A 22,278-nucleotide genomic window follows, 5' to 3' on the forward strand; every position below is an offset into this window, starting at 1 on the left:
GAGCCTGGCAAAGATGTCAGAGCAAATGCCCTTGAATTCTACTTTTTAAAGGGCTATTAATAGCAAGAGTGGCATATGTTGTCCTTGGGTGACACTAAAGGAGTTTGGAGAGTTGAGTCCTAGGATCCAGGCTGCAGATGGAGGCTACAAATAGAAGGCTAGGTGGGGTTGGGGTTTAGCTCAGTGGTGGAGTGCTTGCCTTGCAAGTGCAAGGCCCTGGGTTCGGTCCTCAGCTCCGGGGGGAGAGGGGGACAACAAAATAACAAAAATAGAAGGCAAGGGGAGCTAGTGATATGAGGGTGTGGGAAGTTGTAGAAAAAAGGAATAAAAGACTCCCTACACACAAAAAAAGGTTCATAAAACAGGTTCAAGGCTTCAAGAAATTTGCTGACCATGGAATTCCAGAAAGCAGCCGACCTGTCAGCCACCCCGGAGCACAGAGGTTGCAGAAAACAGATGGTATGAATTATTTCCTACCCCAGAGTTTTAAAAAACAGTTTACACAAAAAGCAGTCCATGGGCCTGGCTTCACCAAGCCCTCCACCTCCCTACTCAACAGCTACAAAAGCTGATTCTCAGGCCTTGCTTGATGGGCTGTTCTCTTGTACCCCTCGGATACGGAGCTGCTTGAGGTTTAGTGACGCCAGCCTCTCAGACCAAAAAAGCTCTGCTCTTGCCATTCTGAGGTAGAGTGGGGTCTTTACACCTTCATTTTCTGTCACTGACTTTTTATAAGAGGTATTTCAGAAGAGGTGATGGGTTGAAAGAGGTAGGAGTATTCTTACACAGGAATCCCTGGGTTATTAACCCCAACACAGGCAGCTGGTAGATGACATTCAGACCCTAAAAGGTGTGGGATCTAGCTTCTGTGGGCTTCTCTTTGACAGAGGTTCAAGTCTTCAAGTTTGAACGTGGGCTGGCTTGTGGTCACATGGTCTCAGGACCATATGCTTTCGGCGTGTTCCACTGAGAGTGCACAGAACCTGTCCTCATGCATACTCAAGTGGATGCCCTTAGAGAAAGAAGCAGGGGCCTTTCTGGACTGTCAAGGCTGAGTTATGCCCCACTGAGCATCTCTAAGGAGGCCCAAAGAGACTCAAATTTCTTGTATTCCAGCCTCAGCTCTCCAATTGTTTCCTTTACCTGCAGGCTCTCGTCAGTCCTAAGGATCTGTGCCACCTCAGTCAGGCATGGTCCACGGTACACTCAATGAATCCTTCATGTTTGAAGGTATTCCTTTACCTGTGACACCTGCAGCAGACATTCCTGCGATACCCCTCGCTCACTGACGTGTGAGGAAGTTGTCAGGCGTTGCAGTTATAAAGTGGGGCAAGGGTTCTTAAAGCTCTGCTGCATCCAAGTCTCCTAGAATGTCTGTTAAAGCTGGGGCGGCTGGTGGGGGCTGGGAGATAGCTCAGTTGATAGTGTTTGTTCTACTCCAGTGAGGACCTGAGTCTGATCCTCAGCCCCCACATAAAAAGCCGGGCACAGTGACATATGTCTATAATCCCTAGACCTCACTGGTCAGTTAGCCTAGCCTAATTGATGAGCCCAGCATTCTAGTAACAGACTGTCTCGAAAACCAAGTTATACAGCTTGGCTCCTAAGGAAAGACATCTGATGTTGATTTCCAGCTTTGACATACATGTGCACACATAGACACACACAGTGGAAGCTGAGCCTAGCCCTGGGAGAATATGATTTCTTAGAGTCTGTACAAGGTTAGATTGGCATCCTCACAATTTCTTAGGCTATTGCTGCTGGTGTGGGCACCACTCAGAGATCCACATGCTTGGACACACTGAAACAAGTGCTCTTGATAATCTGCCCTCTCTGGGGAGAATAACTCTTAAGGTGTAGGCACTCAGCTCTCTCCTCCTCTCTCTTCAAGGCAGGGTTTCTCTGTGTCATCCTGGCTGTCCTCAAACTCAGAAATCTGCCTGCCTCTGCCTCTGGGATTAAAGGCATGCCCCGCCTCCTGTCCAGCTACCTCTTTTCTCTTTATTGAAGCAGTAAGAGGCTACATCCTCAAAGAAGGTTAAGGGAGCTTTGAGTACTTTTTGTCAGTCCTAGGGAGCAGGCCTCAGTCTCAGTTTGGGTTGCTTAAGAAGAATCCCGGGACTACTTCAGCTGTTACTTGGTTTCAGGGAGGGTCAAAATGGTCTGAATCCCATTTTGATCCTGAAACCAGGATGCTGAAAGTGTATGACACAGAGGTTGGACCACTAGGCTTCCGTTGTAAACAACTGTGCAAAAGTGAGTCTAGAAGTCTCTTCCTCCTTTTGAAAGGTTCCCCTCATCTTTAGGAACCCCACTTTAAAACTTTGCCAGGGAACTCAAGCTTTCTCAAAGGCTTCATCATAGAATCTCATGCATCACAAATGTTCCCACTGACACAGCAATGCCTTAGAGAATCTAAGAAAGTTGGTATATTTGGGCATTGTTGCAAACAAAACTGGGAACAGGAACTGGGAGAGCAACCAACTGTGTCTGTCCTGCTAAGTGCTTATAAATTCACGAGGTAGTCTATCCACCCTCAACTGAAACCTGTACCTCTGTACTTTTCGAGGTATATGAGACAATATTTATTTATTTATTGGTTTTTCGAGACAGGGTTTCTCTGTGTAGCTTTGCTCCTGTCCTGGATCTCGCTCTGTAGCCCAGGCTGGCCTCGAACTCACAGAGATCCGCCTGGCTCTGCCTCCCGAATGCTGGGATTAAAGGCATGCGCCACTACCGCCCGGCCGAGACAATATTTTTATAGTTTAAGATGATTTGAATTAAGCTTTTAGCTTATTGCAGCTGATGTTAACTTATTGGTTCTGTTTTTCTAACAGGTTTTTTCAGTACTGGAGACTGAATCTAGGATTTCCTGGATGCTAGACAAGGGCTCTACCACTAAACTGCATAAATTACACTTTCCACCCATGTTTTTGCTTTTTGTTTGTTTTAAGACAGGGTCTCACTGTGTAGCCATGGCTGGCCTGGAACTTGCTATGTAGAGACCAGGCTGGTGTTGAACTCATAGAGCTCCATCTGCCTCTGCCTCCCCACTGCTAGGATTAAGGGCATGTACCACCCCACCCAGCCCTTTTTGCTTTTTTGAGACAGGGCTTCACTAAATTGACCTTGAATTTGCAACCCACCTGTCCAGGCTTTGTGAGTTCCAGGGATCAAACTCAGGTCTATCTGGTGCAGCCAGTGCTTTTACCCACTGAGCCATCTTGCTGGTCCCAGGTTTCTCTTTTCAGTGGAGGGATAGCAACAGTCTTTGATCATTCTAGAAGGTCTTCTCTTAAAATCCATTGAGGAAGAACAGCCTCGACATTCTCCTAATGGGCAAAGTAAGAGTGCCTTTGGGGGATAAAGTACTTGATCACAGATTCTAAGAGACACTTGTTATTTAGACTTGGTATTGTTTTATGAGCCTCTAATTAAACAACAAAAAAAAATGCTCTGTAGCCCCCAGATCTCAAATCCTGCACACAGAACATGCCAAATATTCCTGAGAACATCAGGCTAGTTCTTGACTGGTAAAATTATCTCCACAGCTAGGTGTATTTCTGTCATGCCTGCCCTCTCGAGGTTGGTGCTGGGGACTGTGAGTCCAGGGAGTCTGGTCATGTAGTGAGACTCGTCTCAAAAACAAAATCAAGGCTGGGCATGGTGGCACATGCTTTTAATCTAATCCCAGCACTCAAAAGGCAGAGGTAAGTGGATCTTTGTGAGTTCAAGACTAGCCCGATTGACATAGTGAGTTTCAGGCCATACATAGTGAGACCCTGCCTTAAAAAAAAAAAAAATCAGCCACAAAGTGTTTATGTTCATTCACAGAGGAAATGGGCTCCAACAGGTCCTTTCACAGGTTACAAAATGTAGGGCAACTGTGTTCCGTAAGAAAGATAAATGTGAGGAGGATTGGCCATTGCACCTTGAGCTGCCAGAAAAGGTAAAGGCAAAAATTCCAAGTATCAGCTATGTGTAATGGGCTGTAATCCCAGCATCCAGAAGGTTGAGACAGGTGGATTATGAGTTCCAGGCCAGTAGGTTACACAGTAAGACCATGTCATTAAAAAAAAAAAAGGCTAGAGGCCAACAATATGGCTCAGGCAGTAAGGACACTCTCTGTCAAGTCTGACGACCCGAGTTTGTTCTCCTGGACCCACATGGTAGAAGGAGAGAACTGACTCTTAAAAGTTGTCCTCTGACAGCAAGGCAGAGCCAACAAGGGTCTGCACAGGTCCTCTGTGCATAGAGTAATAGCGTTCAGCTTACTGTTTTTATGGGTCTCCTGAATGTGTGAACCAGTGGCTCTCTGATTCTCGTGCCTTCTCATGGGCTCTTTTCCTTCTTTGGGGTTGCCTTGTTCAGCCTGATGTGATGGTTTTGTTTTATTTCATTATATTCTATTGTGTCATGTTTGGTTGTTATCTCTTAGAAGCCTGTTCTTTTTTTTTAAATTATTATTTTATTTTTATTTTTTGGAGCTGAGGACCGAACCCAGGGCCTTGTGCTTGCTAGGCAAGCACTCTGCCACTGAGCTAAATCCCTAACCCTGCCTGTTCTTTTTTTAATAAGAGACAGAAAGGGAGTGTACCTGGAGGGGAAGTAGGAGGAACCGGGAGGAGTAGAGGAAGGGGAAACTGTAATCAGGATATATTGGATGAGAAAAGAATCTATTTTCTTTCTTTCTTTTTGTTTTTTTTGAGACAGGGTTTCTCTATGTAACAGCCCTGGCCGTTCTGGAACTTGCTTTGTAGAGCAGGCTGGCCTCGAACTCACAGAGATCCGCCTGCCTCTGCCTCCTGAGTGCTGGGATCAAAGGCATGTGCTACCACGCCCAGCTCAAAAATCTGTTTTCAATAAAAAGGGGGAAAAAGTTGTGTTCTGACCCCCTTATGTGCACCATGGCACAATACATACTGCTTTCCAACCAGCACAAGTAAGTAAATAAATGTAATAAAATATTAAAATTATTTTAGGTTTATTTTTTATTTTATGTGTATGAGTGTTTTGTCTGAATGTATGTCTGTGTAGCATTTGTGTTAGATCCTTTGGAAGTGGAGTCACAGATGGTTGTGGGCTGGAACCTAGGTTTTCTGCAAGACAACAATTGCTCTTAACTGCTGAGCCTTGTCTCCAGCTCTAATAAAACACTTAAAAGACAAAACCAAAAGCTGAGTATGGTGGCACATACCTAGAATTCCTGCACTAAGGAGGCTGTGGCAGGAAGATGCCACAAGTTTGAGGTGACATATGAGTTCTAGGTCAGCCTAAACTACAGTGTAAGACCCTGTATCAAACATTAACAAGAACCTCAGAGAACTAGTAGTATAGAAGTGCTTTTCACCACTATAATAAAATACCTGAAGCAAGACACTTATGGGGGGGGGGGAATGTTTAGTTGGGCATAATGGTGTAGCTATAATCTCAGTATTTGGGAAGTGGAGGCCGGAGGAGCAGGAGTTCAAGACAGTAGTGGCTAGATGAGATGTGGTAGTTGATGGCTGCTGGAGAGAGAGAGAGAGAGAGAGAGAGAGACAGAGACAGAGAGACAGAGAGACAGAGAGACACAGAGAGAGACAGAGAGAGACAGAGAGAGAGGTTTTTCTTCACATGCACTCAGGCAGCAGTAATTAGATTCTGGATTATTTAAAAAAAATTTTGAGCCGGGCGGTGGTGGCGCATGCCTTTAATCCCAGCACTCGGGAGGCAGAGCCAGGCGGATCTCTGTGAGTTCAAGGCCAGCCTGGGCTACCAAGTGAGTCCCAGGAAAGGCGCAAAGCTACACAGAGAAACCCTGTCTCGAAAAACCAAAAAAATAAAAAATAAAAAAATAAAAATAAAAAAATAAAAAAATTTTGAGGGGGACTAGTTAGGGAAGCTCCAGTGGGGTTCCAAGGGGAATAAGAGGATGGATATGATCAAAACATGTTGCATAAAACGTATGAAGTTCTAAAGGAATAAATAAAAATTCTATTAAAAGCCAACTGGCTTATTTAGCTCACAGTTTTAAAGCTGAGGAGGCGATGTGGCAAATCGCAGACCTGGCAAGAGTCCAGTGCCGGATGGCTGGAGTGCAGCCCGGGCCACGGGGTGACCTGCGACAGGCAGGCTGAGCGGAGCCAGGCTCGCTCCTTTTATAAGAACCCTACGGCAGGAACTTACTCTGTCTTGGAAGATAGTTCTTCAGTGACCTAAGGGCCTCCAACTAGGCCCTTCTTAAAGGTTCTACTCCCTCTCTCACTGCCCTCTAGACTTTAATCATAAGAGTCTGGGTGTGGGAGAGACACAAACTATACTCAAACCCTAGCACTAAGGAAAGCAGGACACATTCGAAAGGTTTCTTTTCTTTTCTTTCTTTCTTTTTTTTTTTTTTTTTTTGGTTTTTTGGTTTTTTAGAGACAGGGTTTCTTTATGTAGTTTTGGTGCCTGTCCTGGGTCTTGCTCTGTAGACCAGGCTGGTCTTGAACTCACAGAGATCTGCCTGCCTCTGCCTCCCGAGTGCTGGGATTAAAGGTGTGCACCACTGCCGCCCGGCCACTCAAAAGGTTTCTAATTGTAACAAAAATTGAATCAAAAAACTGAATTGAGGCTGGGTGTGGTGGCATATACCTTTTATCACAGGTCTTGGGGGCAGAGAGGCAGGCAGATTTCTGTGAGTTCAAGGCTAACCAGATATATATAGTAAGACTCTGTCTCAAACAATAAAATAAGGGGCTGGAGAGATAGCTTAGCCAGTTAAGAGCACTGACTGCTCTTCCAGAGGTCTTGAGTTCAATTCTCAGCAACCACATGGTGGCTCACAACCATCTGTAATGAGATCTGGTGCCCTCTTCTGGCCTGCAGGCATACATGTGGACAGAACACTGTATACATAACAAATAAATAAATCTTAAAAATAAATAAAATAGAGCCAGGTATGGTACATGCCTGTAATTCTAGAACTCAGGATATGATATCTATGATAGATAGATAGATAGATAGATAGATAGATAGATAGATAGATATAGAGATATAGATAGATATAGATAGATGTATACATAGAGTGTTATGACAAGAAACTCAGGCCATGTTTAGGGCAACACTGTAGGGCAAAGGGGATTGGAATGGGGAAGGGTGTAAACATATTTCCTCCTCTGGATTCTACTTGTGCTTATGGATGATATTGGGTTCTGTGGCAGGTTGTCTGAGCCCATGCACACTCACAGAAATTGTACAATGTGGTGATGACTACAGATGTTTGCTGATGACTCACTAGCTGAACCTTGGAGGATGGCTGGCTTCCCAGTTCCAATTGAAAGAGAAAAAGTCAACCGACTATTTATCGGGATGGGCCTTTGGGAAGGAACCATGTTTGATACAGAGTATGTGTTAAGCAGTGTTAACCAGACTGAGTAGTAAACTCTATGTCAGTCATGAATCCAAGGAACTTATACTGCCCCAGCACCCTTCAACTCCTACTCAAGTTTCATGACCAAAGAAAGGTCTCCTCCCCCAGGAAGCCTTCCCTGAAGTGAGTGCCCAAACTGGCCCAACAGGTCCTTGGACATTCTTGAATCAAAGTACTTAGCATGCTGAAGTTTGTCTGGAGACAGGGTCTCTCTATGCCATCCTCACTGTCTGTGAACTCATGTAGACCAGGTTGGCCTGGAACTCACAGAGATCTGCCTGCCTCTGCCTCCTGAGTACTGTGGTTAAAGGCACACCTAGACACTTAGCTTTTTTTTTTTTTTTTTTTTTTTTTTGGTTTTTTGAGACAGGGTTTCTCTGTGTAGCTTTACGCCTTTCCTGGAACTCACTTGGTAGCCCAGGCTGGCCTCGAACTCACAGAGATCCGCCTGGCTCTGCCTCCCAAGTGCTGGGATTAAAGGCGTGCGCCACCACCGCCCGGCTAGCTTTTTTAAAAAACAGCATTATTTCATAATGCAGCCTATGCTGGCCTCTAAGTCATGACCCCTCTCCCACTTGCAGGATTATAGGCATGTGCCACTGCACATGACTTTTATGTCACTATTTTTTAAAATTGGCATTTGTAGTGAAAGATTTCTGTGCTCTATCTATGCTGGTCTCTCATTGTCCATTCTATACACTGCCTCTTTTTCTGAATATAGGTATAATTTTTTGTATTATCTTCCTAGTCTTTTTAATTTTTTTAAAAGTTTAGACAGGTTTTCAACAAGATAAGGCAAACATATACATATAGTAAAAATATAAAAATCTTTAAAAGTGCCGGGCGGTGGTGGTGGACGCCTTTAATCCCAGCACTCGGGAGGCAGAGCCAGGTGGATCTCTGTGAATCCGAGGCCAGCCTGGGCTACCAAGTGAGCCCAGGAAAGGCGCAAAGCTACACAGAGAAACCCTGTCTCGAAAAACCAAAAAAAAAAAAAAAAATTTTTAAATGTAAGTATAAAGTACATAAACAATTAGGTAAGCTTATGGAGAGGTTGATCAAGACACATAAATTAGGAGATAAAAGTATCCATCTAGCTGGGCAGTGGTGGTTCATGCCTTTAATCCCAGCACTCAGGAGGCAGAGGCAGGCTTGTAAATTCAAGGTCAGCCTGGTCTACACAGTGATTTCCAGGACAGCCAGGGCTACACAGAGAAACCCTGTCTCAAAACAACAACAACGACAAAAAAGTTCATCTAAATTTTCTGTATTTCATTTTTCAAGCTATTTATGTTCAATATACAGTTTTCATTGTTATTTAGGAAGTTCTTTATTGTAAAAACAATTTTTTTGTCTAATGGTAAACAACAGCTACAATAATTATTCTGGATCTCCAAATTGGATGAATTCTATTTCATGAGACAATTCCTTCTGTATTTCTGGGGTAATGTCCTAATACTCCTGCAGTGTCTGTGGGATTCTGATTCATCAGCAGACCTGATGTCTACTTCCTTTAGAATGCTATGAAGTCAGGGAAGAGTTCGATAGTTCTGCTGATCCCAAAGCTTCTGAGGCTCCAAGTTTAGGATTGTCTCCTGCCAGAGAACCTTATTAATGTAGCATGTGGCTTTATTACCTGAATGTCCCTGCTGGTGGACACCATCTTGCTGCCTATTGCCTATGTTACTGTATTTTGATGGCTGGGTTTCTTGACTATCTCTTCCACTGAACCTGACCAGGATCATGGATTGCCCCATAAGCACCATGGCCCTTGTCTGCCACTGCCTAGTGGGCTGATACACTTGTACACATACTACCAGGTAAAGACAGCTGACCTTCAGAGCGGGAAGAGGCCCTACTGGAGACATGAAGAGCTGTCTTGAGGATAGGTGGTAATAGGTGTGGCCAGTTCTCCAGCACCCCTGTCTCAGCAATCCTCCTGCTTCAGTCTCCTGAGCATTGTGATTATGTGTTTCAGCTCATTAGGGCACCTTCTCAACTTACAAGCTGCACCTGTTTAACCTTTTTCAGGCAAAATCTCCAGTAACAGAGGCTGACGAAAAGATCTGGGAGCTGGGCAGTGGTGGCACACCCCTTTAATCCCAGCACTCTGGAGGCAGAGGCAGATGGATCTTTCTGAGTTCGAGGCCAGCCTGGTCTACAGAGCAAGTTCCAGGACAGCTAGGGCTACACAGAAAAGCCTTGTCTCAAAAAAACCCAGTAAATCCATAAGACCTGGGAAAGCACCTCATGGACACTTCATGCAGTGCTGCTCTTGGGCTCCAAGTGATGCAGCTAGGATTATAGCCTGCTTTCTTCTCCCTGTCACTCCAGAGAAGACAAAGTCCTGAAGTGGGGCACCAAACTTCCAGATCAGCTTCCAAACAGGTCTCAATGCCAGGCCTACTCAGCGACAGCCTCATCGACTGCCTACCCAGTGACTGCTTACACTACTCTCAGGGGAGAAGAAAGGGTTGACCCTCGTGCCCTAAAGGGTGAGTTCAGGGACTATTCCTCAAGGGGCTTTTCCCAGCTCCTCATGCCCCCAACCTGGGAAGGAGAAAGTAGACTCAGCTCTGAGGACGGTACCAAGTCACCTGCAGGAGAACACAATGCCAGACCCCAGACACCAGTGTCTGTCTGTGAACAGGCTTGCTATAGGCAGAGCACCTCCTTCCCATGAACCCAAACACTAATTGATGTGGACTCTGGATGAAGGCGGCCAGAGGGCAGTCTGTTGTTTTCACTCCTGCTGGGAAGATTTCCTCAGGCAACCACCTGATCAGGAGAGTGCATATGGACTGGGCTATATACCCTGACAGTTCTTCCATCTTTTCTCATTGCCTTGTGCACTGGGGTCTCCAAGATGATTTAACCTGTATTCCTTTTCCAAATGGGCATGTGGATGATTTTTTTTAAAAAGCCCATCAAGGGGCTAGAGAGTTGTCTCAGACGTTAAGAACATTTGATGCTTTTGCAGAGTACCCAGATTCAGTTCCTATTACCTACATGGTGGTTCACAACTATCCTCAACTCTAGGTCCAGGGGATCCAAAAACCCTCTTCTGACCTCCTTGGGCACCAGGCATGCATGTGGTGCACATACATACATACATACATACATACATACATACATACATACAGGCAAAAACAACAACATCAAAAACCCCACCAAGTGTGGTGGCGAATGCCTTTAATCTCAACACTTAAGAGGTAGAGGCAGGTGTTTTTCCGTAAATTGGAGGCCAGCCCTGTCTCAAACCCAAACCAAACCAACCAAACAAACAAACAAAGGGTCCCATGGGTCCTGCTACATCCACAAATGGGCAGCCCTCACCATGTCCTCAAGCTGATGAGACCAGGCGTGGGCAGAGACCTGACAACACAGGGCGGAAGGGAGCTGCCATTAACACTAATGAAGCAGGCGGGCTGAAAGCTTTTTACTCTGAAGCTGTGTGCCCACCCAGGGAACAGAACGCACTGTTCCCTTGGTTTACAGGAACCCTAAGTGGAAAGGGACTTGGGGACAGGAACAAGAGTGGGGGGTCTTAAAGAAGGGAAAGAGGAGGTAGAGCTGGAGGGCTTGGTTTTAGCTGGGAGAGCTTTTTTGACCTGTCTTCCAAAGAAACCTGGGGTCTAGTTTTTTACTCTACTCCTGCCTGGCGACACTCACTGGCCCTTTGGTGCCCTTGACCAAAGTTCCTGGAAGCGAAGGAAACAACATGCCATGAAGAGGCTAAGTGAACATCTGTGGGGCCAGAAATTAAATTAAGATCACCGGCCGCCTGCCTCATTATTGCTAATGGTTCTAGCCTGACCCACCCCTAGTTTCTGGTCTTATGGAAATTTTGGGGTCTGGACACCCTATCTTGTTCCCAAAGTCTAATTGGTTCCTGGAGGCTTATGCCAAATTGGATAGTCACTTCTCCCAATGGTTCAGGTTTGAGGGAGAAAGCCCAACTGTGTCCCCGTTTTCCAGGGAGGGCCCCTCATGCCTGGCTGCAGGAAGCAGTCACGTGCGGGCCCTTTATTAGACCCTGCCATATAAGCTCAGGACACCAGTGGCCAGGAGCTCTCTAGGCAAGGATCAGCAAGCAAAGGTAAGTGCAAAGGCTAGACAGGAATGCTAACTTTCTGGGGTTAGTTCTCTCGGCATTTGTAGGGTATTCTGAGGATGAGAAGAGACTAAATGGGGGGTTTTCCTGCCGAGCCAGGCCATGCTGACTGTAATGCTGCTGAGTTCTGCCCTGCTGCTGGCACTGCCTCCCACGCTGGGGGTCCAGATGGGCTTGGCACCCCTGGAAGGCATCAGAAGGCCTGACCAGGCCCTGTTCCCAGAGTTCCCAGGTGAGTATGGGCAGGTTGGTGATGTGTGGGGCAAGGGCAACTGCTGGTCACAAATGTGCCTGTATGGGGCTCGAATCTCAATCCCAACCCTGGTGCATGGTGCATGGTACTTAGTGCATGGTGGGTGTGGCCCTCACATCGTCTGCTCCAGGTCTAAGTCTGAAAGGCCCGAAGACGACAACTGCAGACCGGACGGAAGAGGCTCTGCTCAGGAAGGCAGAAGCTCTGGCGGAGGTAACTCCTCAGGGAAAGGGATAAAGTAGCAGGTAGGGAGCATCAGATACCATCCTGGCTCCCCGCTTCCGGACCATCAAAACTGGCAGAACTGTAGACCATCCCTGCCCCACGCTCCACTGCCATCCTACTGGGATCGGGGTGGCAGAGTTTCCTGACGTTCTTGTTCCCCTATGAATGCAGGTGCTAGATCCTCAGAATCGCGAGTCTCGTTCTCCGCGTCGCTGTGTAAGGCTGCACGAGTCCTGCCTGGGACAGCAAGTATCTTGCTGCGACCCGTGCGCCACGTGCTACTGCCGCTTCTTCAACGCCTTTTGCTACTGCCGCAAGCTGGGTACTACTACGAATCTCTGCAGCCGCACCTAACCAATGGATGTTGGGCAAAGGCAGGGACGCGAATAAAGGATGGGACCAATCCTAAAGCTGTGGTTATTTTCAATGTGGCTGTCGAAGGGTCGTTGGGCTCACCGAAGGGTAGGGGGCGTCGCTATGCCGGAACTGCATACACTATAACCTCAGGGTCTAGGTTACTCCATCTTCTGGGTCACGGATCCCGGCGATTTTAACGGCACCAGGCCACTGTTGGGGGGAAAGCAGGGGGCCACACGCCAGCCCCAGAGAATCTAGTGCAACAAATGCAGGGAAGGCGGACGCAGCTTAGCTTATGGGGCGTAAAGTCTAGCTAGTGGCTAAACATTGGTTTCAAAACCCTCCCTTCTCTGGACCTCGGTTTCCGTCTGGTTAGGAGACGGTCGCCGCAGCGTAAGGAACAGCACACAGGCTCCCCTTGACCTGGTTGGCCCCAACGGAGCCAGACGGAAGCGCCTAACTCGGGAAAACTAAATTGAGGGCCCCGCTCGAATCCTGCGGGTATTAGCACCACCACGCGGCCGACTTCCAACATCGCTGTTGCTTTGCTCTCCGCTGGGCGCCCAAGGCCCGCCTTGCCTTAGTGCGCAGGCGCCCAGAGGGCGGCTCCCTCCTGAGCAACGCTTGCGCGCCAGGCGACCCGGAAGCTGGATCCCTCGAAGAGCCGGCCCCGCGGTGGTCACGTGGGACGCTTTGCGTCATCTGACGCACTTGACAGCCCTCTGCGGGCGCCGAGTCAGCTGATCTCGGAGTCGGGTTGCGTGAGCCCCATCAGGGCTCTCTGGTCCCGCCGCCCCCGCCGCCCCCGCCGCAGCCATGTCGTTCTTCCCGGAGCTTTATTTCAATGTGGACAATGGCTATTTGGAGGGATTAGTGCGCGGCCTGAAGGCCGGGGTGCTCAGCCAGGCGGACTACCTCAACCTGGTGCAGTGCGAGACTCTGGAGGGTGAGCCGCGGGTCTGGGCTGTCTGAGGGGCCTTGGAAGGCCAGAATGGAGGCCGCCCTGAGCCGGGAAGCCGGAAACGGAGGGTCTTGAAGGGCCTGCGAGGCCTCTGGGAATCCGCGAGCGGATGGCGGGCATGTCAGGAGGGAGTCTACCTGTAGTTGCGGCTCTGTGAGGGGCCCAGACATAAACAAGACTTTAAAAACCGCAGTGGTTTGCCTCTGCTTGGGTTGCCTCTAACCTCGTTGAGCTAGTCCTGTAATGTAGAAGGCCGAGCTCCTGAGGATTGATTAGTCGGCGCGAAGTGTCCACCTACAAGCCTCTTCACCCTGGCCCAAGCCGGGGCCGGTCGGGTGGCAATGCATAGGGAAGTTGGGTTGGAAAAGCTCTCCCTTCCCCCAAGGTCTTTGGAATCCTTGTGTTTTGGTGTTGGTCTGAGGGTTGAGCCTTCCAGGGGAATTGCTAAGACAGTTTGGTGAGAGGTTCCTCCCAGCTCCGAACCGCTGGCTATGCAGTGTCTTCCAGACTGAATGTTTGGGAAAGCAAGAGGTAGCCCTGTAAATCTGAAGTTCGTGCACAAGTATTTGACCTTAACCCCCCCCCCCCATCCCACCCCAGTGAGAAACGATGCCTTTTGGGACAGCAGTGTCTTACACAAGAGTGACAGAAGCTCAGTTCCCCTTTCATAACACTAGATGCAGAGCAGTGGTTCTCAACATGTGGGTCGTGACCCCCTTTGGGGTCACAAGGGTTGCCTAAGACCATCGGAAAGCACAGATATCTATGTTAACGATTTGTAACAGTAGCAAAATTACTGTTATGAAGTAGCAACGAAAATAATTTTATGGTTGGGGGTCACCACCACATAAGGAGCTGTATTAAAGGGTCGCAGGCATTAGGAAGGTTGAGAACCACTACTCTAAAGTAAGATGACTTTCAGGCCCATCTGTAGCAAAAGTACTAAGTTAGAGATGTCTCTTAATTCCAGACCTTCCAACCTAGTGGTAGTGAAGGATGGGGATGTGAGTTCCCATCTCTTAGTCCTAAATGATTCATTTGAAGAAAGGTACTTATTAGCTGGAGGAGAAGGCTTGGTGGTTCACCCAATTTAGAAACTTCTCATCAAATACTTCTGGAGTTAAACTGAGCTCATTCAGTTATTGTTTACCTTGAAAACTAGACCTGTCAAGTGAAAAAGAGTGTTTCAAATAGGAAACTTACTGAAGTTAAGTGCAGTAGCAGATTTTATGATTTTTATGTTAACCTGCAAGGAAATTTGTTTACCTTCATTATAGGAGTAGAAATGGGGAGGAGAAGCTGGGCAGTGGTGGTACACGCTTTTAATCCCAGCACTCGGGAGGCAGAGGCAGGCGGATCTCTGTGAGTTTGAGGCCAGCCTGGTCTACAGAGCGAGATCCAGGACAGGCACCAAAGCTACACAGAGAAACCCTGTCTCAAAAAACTTAAAAAAAAGAAATGGGGAGGAGAGGATACTTCAAGATGCTGGGTTGTGGGAACTAGCCACAAACCTTAGTTTGACTTCACTGTTGGAAGAGGAGAAATAGAGAGGCTGCCTTGGGCATGGCCTAACACCTAGTTGGCACTTAATGTGAGTTCGGTGGATTGATTGGAACTTGAAGATCCCCCCCCCCTTAAAAGATGTTTAGTTTTTTCTTTTCGGAAGATTCTTATTTGGGTAAATGTAAAGGTGAACACTATTGCCTTTTTTTGGCTTCTCTTCTGGATTTCCTTACTCTAGCTGCTGCCTGCTCCCCTGTAGAATTTCCGGGAAAACGTGTTCCTGTCTTTGCAGCAGACACTACATCATCTACAATAAACATATTAGGACATTCTTCCTGCTGTTTAGCAATGGGCCCCCTTGTGGAGCATCATCCAGACCTTTAGGGCAGTATTTAGAGACCCTTGCTCTTTCACACATACCCTTCTCCTTTGCATAGAGTATACCCCAGCACTCGGTGCACAGAGGCGATAGGACTTCAGAGTCAAGCAAACATAGTTTTGAATCTCAGTCTGCCAGTTACTGGATTCCTGTAGACATATTGTTTAATATCTCTGGACATAGAAGTCTTCATCTGGCATGTAAGCAGCACCTATCTCATAAAGACTGTGAAGATGACCACAGTGCTACTTTGTGTAAAACACTTAGCCCAGCACCAAGAATCCAGTAAGGGCTAAAGACAAAGTCTGAATTCAGTAAATGTTAGCTTGTATTGTCTGTTACTTAACTTGCTGGTCTCTCTGCTTCCTTCTCCACCCATAAGCACTGTCCCACTGCCACTTTCTTCTTTTCTTTTCTTTTTTTTTTTTTTTCCAGTACTATGATTTGAGCCCTGTAGATACTTGGAAAGTGGTCTAAGCACTGAACTATAGCCCCAGCCCTCTTTGTTGTTGTTGTTGTTTTGTTTTTGAGACAGGGTAGCCCTGGCTGTCCAGGAACTTATTCTGTAGACCAGGCTGACCTCAAACTCAGCGATCCACCTGCCTCCGCCTTCCCAGTGCTGGGATTAAAGGCGTGTACCACCATTGCTTGCTTCCAGCCCTCTTTTTAATGTTTTATTTTGAGATAGAGTCTCTCTAAGTTACACTGGCTGGCTTGTACTCTATAGCCTAGGCTGGCTTTGATATTGTGATCCTCCTCCGTAGCCTTCCAAATAGCTGGAATTGTTCTTGTATTTTTGTGCTTATTTTTAAATATGATGTGTATATGTACGTGTGGATATGTTCATGTGAGTTTGGGGACCGTTGGGGGTCATAGAGGAGGAGTTGCGTTCCCTGGAGCTGGAGTTACAGATGGCTGTGAGCCATGTGGGTACTGGGAATTGAGTGGAAGTGCTCTTCAGTCCCTTATTTGTTTGTTTGTTTATTTTTTGGGAAAGGAACTCACTCTGTAGCCCAGGCTGGCTTAGAACTTACCATACAGTACAGGCTTGACAGGAATTAGCAGTAATCCTCCCAAGTGCTGGGTTTACAGGTATGAGTTACCACACCTGGCTGCCAACCTCATCTTTGAAACTCTGGTCATGGTTGACTAGAATGTTGTCTTCTCCATTCAATCATAACTTCTGTGGTATTTGTCAATGATACTTTTCTAGAAGTTTCCTGACTTATATTTGGAATCCCAGGGACTTTGTATGCTGGACATGCCCAGGGCTTTTAAGGGCAGTACATAATCGGAAGCAGCAAAGAGGCCAGTGGGAGTTCAGCAGGTAAAGGCACTTGCTGCCAAGCCAGTTGATCTGAGTTCAATTCTGAGGACCCACATACTGAAAACCCGACTCTCACAGCTTGTCTTCTGACCTCCACAGAGTGGTACTGTTTGTTTGTTTTGAGACAGGGTTTCTCTGTGTAGCCCCCCAGCTGTCCCAGAGCTCACTATGTAGACCAGGCTGTCCTCTGACTCAGATCTGTTTGCCTCTGAAGTGCTAGGATTAAAGGCATAGTTACCACTGCCAGGCTCAGAGTGGTGCTTTTAAAAATCAGGAGGAGCTGGAGATATGCTTCAGCAGTTAAAAGCATTGGGTGCTCTTCCAGAGGACCCAGGTTCAATTCCTAGTACCCTCATGACTCACTGGAATTTGTGACTCTAGTCCCAGGGGATCCTTCTTCTGGCCTTCATGGGTACTGTACCTACATGGTGTACAAGCATACATTCAGACAAACATTCATACAGACATCATTCATAATAGATGTTATTGCCTTCCCCATCTTCAAGGGGAAGAGGGAAAAAGATGAGAAGTGAAGAAACCGAAGAAACTTGTGAGTCCCAGTAAGATCTTTTCTTGGGGGGGGGGGGGGCGCGGCGGTGGGAGTTCAAGACAGGGAGGGTCTCACTGTGTAGCTCTGGCTGTCCTGGAACTCACAGAGATCCACCTGCCTCTGCCTCCCAAGTGCTGGGATTAAAGGTGTGGGCCACTACACCAGCTCCCCAGTAGGAGCTTTAGGCATGCTCTGGGGGTGATACAGATTTTAAAGAGAATATTTCAGGTATTGGGCAGTTCCCAGAAGGCAGAGGGCAGGACTAAAGGTGTTTGTTTGCTTTGCAAGACAGTTTGTAAGTAAAAGACACAGGTGCAATGGTGTGGTTCTGTAATCCCACACTCAAGAAGGTTGGAGAATCATGAGTTCAAGACAGGCTTGAGATCCTGTCTCAAAAAAAAAAAAAAAAAAAAAAAAAAAAAGAACAGAACAGAACAGAAAATAAATGGCAAGTATAGTACCCAAGCCTTCCTGGATTCCACTCCAGCAGGGTATCTTCCCCCGCTGATTCCCCTTCTGATAGAACTGTCTCTTTAAGACTTCCAATAACCATTTATTCCATATTATACATCCTATCTGTCTCTTCAGGAGTATGAAAAAGAACCATTCCTGCCAGGTGGTGGTAGTGCACACCTTTAACCCCAGCACTTGGGAGGCAGAGCCAGGCAGGTCTCTGAGTTCAAGGCCAGCTTGGTCTACTGAACAAGTTCCAGGACAGCCAGGGCTACACAGAGAAACTCTGTCTCAAAACAAACAAACAAAAACTCAAAACAAAAAAGCAAAATGGTGCTTGTGTTAGATTGTATTCTTTTCAAGCAGGTGTGAGGGCTTGAGTTCTGTTCCCTAGAACCCACGTAAAGCCAGGCATAGTAGTGTATGTCTGTAATCTCAGTGCTCCTATGGGGAGATAGGAGACAGAGACAGGAGAATCTCCAGGAGTTTGCAGGCTACTTAGCCTGTTGTACTTAGTAACAAGCAACAAGAATCTGACTCAAACAGTGGAACATGAGTACTGACACCTAAGGTTGTCCACTGACTCCTGTGGGCATGCTATAGCAAGTGTGCAACTGCACTCATACATAAACACACACACACACACAGTCTGAGAATTGAAATAAGGAAGGCATTTTGGCTCCTGGTTTCAGAAGCTTCAGTACATGTTCTGCTGGTTCCATTGTTTCTGGCCTGTGGTAAGGAAGAGCATTAAGGACAGAGAGAACTAGTGCTGTTTGTCTCATGGTGGTCCGGAAGCAAAGAGAGGAAAGGAAGAGGCTCAGACATTGGTTGCGAGTATTGTAGGGGAATTTTAGGGCGAGCATAAGATAAGGAGGCTGAGCAAGAAAGAGTGATGGAGGAAAAAAAAACTAAGTGTGTGTAGTGCTCACCTGTAATCCCAGCACTTGGGATAGCACTTGGGATTCGGAAAGCAGGGGTATAAGGAATTCAAAGTCATCTTCAGCTATATAACAATTTTGAAACCAACTTGGATTATATGAGACTTTGTCTAACAAAATAAAAAAGAAAGAAAAGAAGCAAATAAGGAATTAAGGTTGGTGTGGGTTAGGTAAGCGTGTAAGAGAAAGAACAGGTAGGGAAAAAGTGAGATGAGACTGAGCATCCGTGAGCCCTCTGAATGAAGGCTCCTACCTTGAAAGCTTGAAAGACAGCTTTGGGGACTACAGTAGAGTTGTGACCAAAGTCCCCGAAAGAGTATAGAATCAGAATAGAGACCAGAGATTGGATCCTTCTCCAGAAAGTGCTTCAATTAAGCAAAGTTGGGAGTGGGGTGAAGAAAGAACACTGTTAAATGGCCAAAGGACCTGGAAGTGAAGGGGATGGTGAGTTTCAAACATGGCCAGGAGCTTTATAGGAAGAACTTTCATTTGATTTTACCATTCAGAAGTCATGAGTGACCTTAATGAGAACAGAGGAAGGAAGTGGAAAGAAGCTAATAAAAGTGGATTTGCAGAGATGCTAAATAGATACAATAGACCTTGTTGATGAACAAATCCCAGCTTAACCACTCACTGACTTTGTGACTTTGAGCAAGTAATTTATCCTTAACTGGAAAGTGGAAGTAGGATCCCTTAGCTGGTGATTGGCCCCAGTGGTTCATATCTGTTCTCACAAGGCTGAGGTAGGAAGATCACTTGGGAGCTTGAGAGTTTGAGGCCAACCTGGGGAACATAGTGATACCATCTTTAAAAAGGGGGGTGAGCATGAGTCTTTCGGATGTTTGAGAAGTGCTAAAATGGAGCTTGTTGCTGAGTGAACAGTCAAGCTGGCTGTTCCCATTGGTTATTCTTCTTTTAGTTACTAGGAAGTAGGTGTCATAGTGAGGTCTTAAGTGGATGATGCAAAAATACCACGCAGGCTTCACTTAGTGCATGTGTGCTGAAGATGCTGAGCATTCAAAACAGCATTGAATGCCCAGTAGGCACAGAGTACTTGGGGAGAATATGTGGGTTTCTTTTTAGGATGATAAAAATGTTCTGAAATTGTGATGAGTGAATATACTGAAAACTGTGTACTTGGTTTTTTGTTTTGTTTTTTTGGCTTTTTGAGATAGGGTTTCTCTGTGTAGCTTTGCGCCTTTCCTGGCACTCACTCTGTAGCCCAGGCTGGCCTTGAACTCACAGAGATTCGCCTGGCTCTGCCTCCCGAGTGCTGGGATTAAAGGCATGCGCCACCACCACCCGGCATACTTTACACTTTAAATGGGCATGTTATATGGTAAATGAGTTAATCTCAATAAAGCCATTACCAAAAAAAAAAAAAAGAAAAAAAAAAAAAGGCAAGGAAGTGGGAAGAACATCTTTGGGAGAATTAGTGACATTAGACTTATCAGAACAAAACTACAGAGTATCAGAGAAGCTTTGCAACTGGGGGTAGAACACATGAAGTGTGTGCGGGGCCTGTGTCTAGATAGACGTCCTGCTGGTGACTTCAGAAGTACATACGGTCAAAGGGAATGAGAGTTAAGATTTTTTGAGAAAGATGACTAGCTTTGGTTAAAGTCAGTGTGTAGGAAATGTCTTAAGAGTTGATGGCTTGGATGGAGAGATGGCTGAGCGGTTAAGAGCACTAGCTGATCTTTCATAGGTCCTGAGTTCAATTCCCAGTTACCACATGGTGACTCACAACCATCTATGGGTTCTCATGCCCTCTTCTGGCATAAAGGTGTACATGCAGATTGAGCACTCATATACATAAATAAATAAATCTTTTTAAAAAATGTTGCTGGCTGGGAGCTAGAGAGATGTCTTAACAGTTAAGAGCACTGTTGCTCTTGTGGGGGACCAGGGTCCAACAGTACTCTAGTCACTCTAGTTCCAGGGAATCCAGTGTCACCTTCTGGCTTCTGAAGGCACAGGCATGCACCTGATGCACACATACATGCAGACAAAACACACGCATAAAATAAAAATAAATCTTTACAAAATTTTGTTACCTGGGTGGTGGTGGTGGTACACACCTTTGATCCTTTGAGAGGCAGAGGCAGGTGGATCTCAGTGAGTTCGAGGCCAGCCTAGTCTACAAAGCAGGTTCCAGGACAGCCAGGACTGTTACACAGAGAAACCCTGTCTTGAAAACAAACAAACAAACAAAAGGTTTGTAAACAGTTGCTGGCCAATTTGATGGCTGCAACTCTGCCTGCCTGTGTTCGCTCTCCAGGACTCATATGGTGGAAGAAAAGAACTGACTCCCACTACTCTCCTCTGATCTCCACACATGCTGGTGGGTTGTGCAGACACCATAAATATAAATGTGTGTGGAGAGGTCCTGAGGTCAGGCGTGGTAGCACATACTTTTTATTTCAGCCTAGCACTTGGGATGCTGAGATAGGAAGGAAGATAATGAGTTCAAGGCCAGCCTTGGCTCATAGACACACCTTGTCTCAGACAACAAAACCACAAAAACAAAACAATTTCTTTCTTTTTTTTTTTGTTTTTTTTTTGTTTTGAGACAAGGTTTATCCTTGGCTATCCTGGAACTCTCTCTGTAGACCAGGTTGGCCTTAAACTCAAAAAATTCACCTACCTCTATCTTCCAAATGCTGGGGTTAAAGGTGTAGGCCACCATATCCTGCAATTTCTTTACTTACTTATTTTGTGTGAAAATGCTTACGTGTTTCATTTTGTTTGCCAAAGGAGACTTAACAGGGTTTCCAAAATGAGATGAGCACAGCTTAGACCCAAGATTAGCTAGGTCAGTCCTAATCCATCAGAGTCAGATCTGATCCAAAGGAAGGGATGTCACAGTCCTAACAATCTAGTGACAACAAGAGAGGTGTTCAGGGGGCATTGGAGAAATGTCTGCAGAAGGCAATAACCCAAGGACAGTTTATACTGTGGAAGGAAGGGAATAAATATGAGTCAGTGAGACTGAGCCTCACATATGCCTGAAGTTTTTCCCTCAGTATTTGAGGATCTGCATTGTTCCAATTACTTTGGGCAGTGACGTCATTGTATGAAGAGACCCCCTTGCCCATGGATCAAGGAGCTGGTATGGATCATTGATGACTGTGCCTGATGCCTTGATTGCTTTTTTCTAACTTGCTGCTGTTTCTGCTTCTCAAGAGAATGGACCTCTAAATTGGGGATAGAGACTAGGGAGAGGCAGAAGCTGTTGTGAGCTATCTGGATCTTGATCCTTTTCTGGATGAAGCAGAGGGGAGTTGTGGAGGAGGTAGGGATTGGTTGTAGGATATAAACAGAAACCTGCTCTGGATTCTCAGAAATCAAACTAGAGGCTGGTGGCTTTGGGTGACAGAATGAACTAAGGGGATGAAGGACTGGCTTAGAGATTTTTTAAAAAGACGGGGGGAATGAAATATACTTTTGTTAGATATCAGGTGAGAGGTATTAGAAGTCAGGTTTCTGACTTCAGGAAAGACTTGGATAAACCCTGAAGCTGTTTGTGAGGTGGGGACCCCCTGAGGAAAAAAATGGCATGAGTGTGGATAGAATGGTAGGAGAGGAGGTGTTGCCTCTTAGATGCCAGAGGAAGGAGTCCAGTAGGCATGTGGGAAAGTAGCACTCAATTAAGATACCAATCTGGAAATCATCAGTACACTGGCTGGTAGGAGCCCGACAGCTCAGCTATTTCTAGGCTTGCAGCCCGGGCAGCCTGCCTTAGAAGCCCAGTCCTGCTCCTGAGTTCTGCCAGGTGACTAGAGAAGAGTCGTAATTGTGGGCTAAATGTAGGTAAGTTTG

At 46.4% G+C, this 22,278-nt stretch overlaps 2 protein-coding genes across 2 annotated transcripts in view; both read left to right on the plus strand.

The window, feature by feature from the left end:
* Positions 1 to 11,609: 11,609 nt before the first annotated feature.
* Agrp (agouti related neuropeptide) lies at positions 11,610 to 12,339 on the plus strand. The gene is made up of 3 exons (XM_059262582.1): positions 11,610 to 11,739; positions 11,891 to 11,973; positions 12,157 to 12,339. The coding sequence occupies exons 1-3, from the start codon at positions 11,610 to 11,612 to the stop codon at positions 12,337 to 12,339; spliced, it is 396 nt and encodes a 131-aa protein (XP_059118565.1).
* Positions 12,340 to 13,037: 698 nt separating this feature from the next.
* The window catches only part of Atp6v0d1 (ATPase H+ transporting V0 subunit d1), a 39,986-nt gene continuing 30,745 nt past the window's right edge, over positions 13,038 to 22,278 (plus strand). Inside the window, exon 1 of the mRNA XM_059264137.1 lies at positions 13,038 to 13,288. Within this exon, the coding sequence (XP_059120120.1) occupies positions 13,159 to 13,288 (130 nt within the window). The 5' untranslated portion in view covers positions 13,038 to 13,158. The remainder of the gene's footprint in view (positions 13,289 to 22,278) is intronic.

This window comes from Peromyscus eremicus, chromosome 5, assembly GCF_949786415.1.
Source record: "Peromyscus eremicus chromosome 5, PerEre_H2_v1, whole genome shotgun sequence".
NCBI lineage: Eukaryota > Metazoa > Chordata > Mammalia > Rodentia > Cricetidae > Peromyscus > Peromyscus eremicus.